Raw genomic sequence first — 1,113 nt, forward strand, 5'->3', positions numbered from 1 at the left:
GGCGCGCGCCGCCGCCGCCTGCGCGTGCGCCGGGGCTCGGGGTCCTAGCGCCCGCGTTCTCACGGTCACGTTTGCTTTTTTTCTTTCCTCCTTCAGAGTGCCATTAAAGGGAAATTGCAAGAATTAGGAGCTTACGTGGGTAAGTTTTGCTGTTGCTCGCCTAGTGGAACTTAAGAGTTTGCAAGCTCCTTTTAGTGACCGCACTGTCTTTCGACCTACAGTGTAGCATGTTCTCCCCTGCCGCCTTCACATCTGCTGCTCCCTGGTTATTTTGTCGTTTCATTGAACGGCCCCCGGGCCGCCCCTCCCTCCAAAGCCCAGTTCTGTTTTGAAATAGTTTCCTTTCGCTAAGGCTGTAATTTTACATAATTTTTGATGGAATTTCATTCTGCTCTTCCTATCTTTGTTACTTTCCTTTTTACATTGTATCTTCAGAACTAGCGCTTACGTGAATGTTACTTTGTGGCGCTCGCCTTGGTCATGGCTCAGTGAGTTTCAGTTTCAAACTGGTTCTGTGTTTTCTTTGCAATAGTAGGGAATGCTTTTTTTTCCCCTCTGTTGTCTTACCGTTTTTACTGTGGATCAGGCACCCGTGCCCAACTATTGTGTGTGTGTGTGTGTGTGTACACAATTAACTCATGATAATCCCAGGAGAACCCTGAAAGGTAAGCGGTAATATTCCCAGGTGTATCTTCAGAAAATGTGAGGGTTTCCCTACTTCACCAAAGGTTTATGGTTCAGTCCAGGCTGAGAAATTTAGCTAGACTGCTTCAAAAAGAAGAATTTTTTTTTTTTTTTTAGAAGGGCTGAGGACATAGTTCAGTAGTAGGTACTCTTGCCTAGTACCCTTAAGGCTGTAGGTTCAGCCCCCAGTACTGCAAAACAAAATATCTGCCACTTAGGAGAGCTGTCCCCAGAGGGTGTGAGACCTAGAGAACAAAACTGTTTCCATGTTAATACAGTACTAAGAAGGTACTTGTCATTTTCATCGGTAGAATTTACTTTTTAAAATTTTTTTATTTTTTTAAAGAGTAAAAGGATAACAATAATGGGGGGGGCTTACCAAATTACAGACAAAGTGGTAGGAAATTATCAATGGTTATTGTTTTACAT

At 43.6% G+C, this 1,113-nt stretch overlaps 1 protein-coding gene across 4 annotated transcripts in view; it reads left to right on the forward strand.

Annotated features, from left to right (window-relative positions):
* Positions 1-1,113, forward strand: part of Zc3h14 (zinc finger CCCH-type containing 14) — a 49,852-nt gene that overhangs the window by 533 nt on the left and 48,206 nt on the right. For all 4 annotated transcript variants that reach the window (XM_005390262.2, XM_005390258.2, XM_005390261.2 and 1 more), the window contains exon 2: positions 97-139. In XM_005390262.2, coding sequence (XP_005390319.2) covers positions 97-139 — 43 coding nt within the window. The remainder of the gene's footprint in view (positions 1-96; positions 140-1,113) is intronic.

This window comes from Chinchilla lanigera, unplaced genomic scaffold, assembly GCF_000276665.1.
Source record: "Chinchilla lanigera isolate Chin_1 unplaced genomic scaffold, ChiLan1.0 scaffold00037, whole genome shotgun sequence".
In the NCBI taxonomy this organism is placed as follows: Eukaryota; Metazoa; Chordata; class Mammalia; order Rodentia; family Chinchillidae; genus Chinchilla; species Chinchilla lanigera.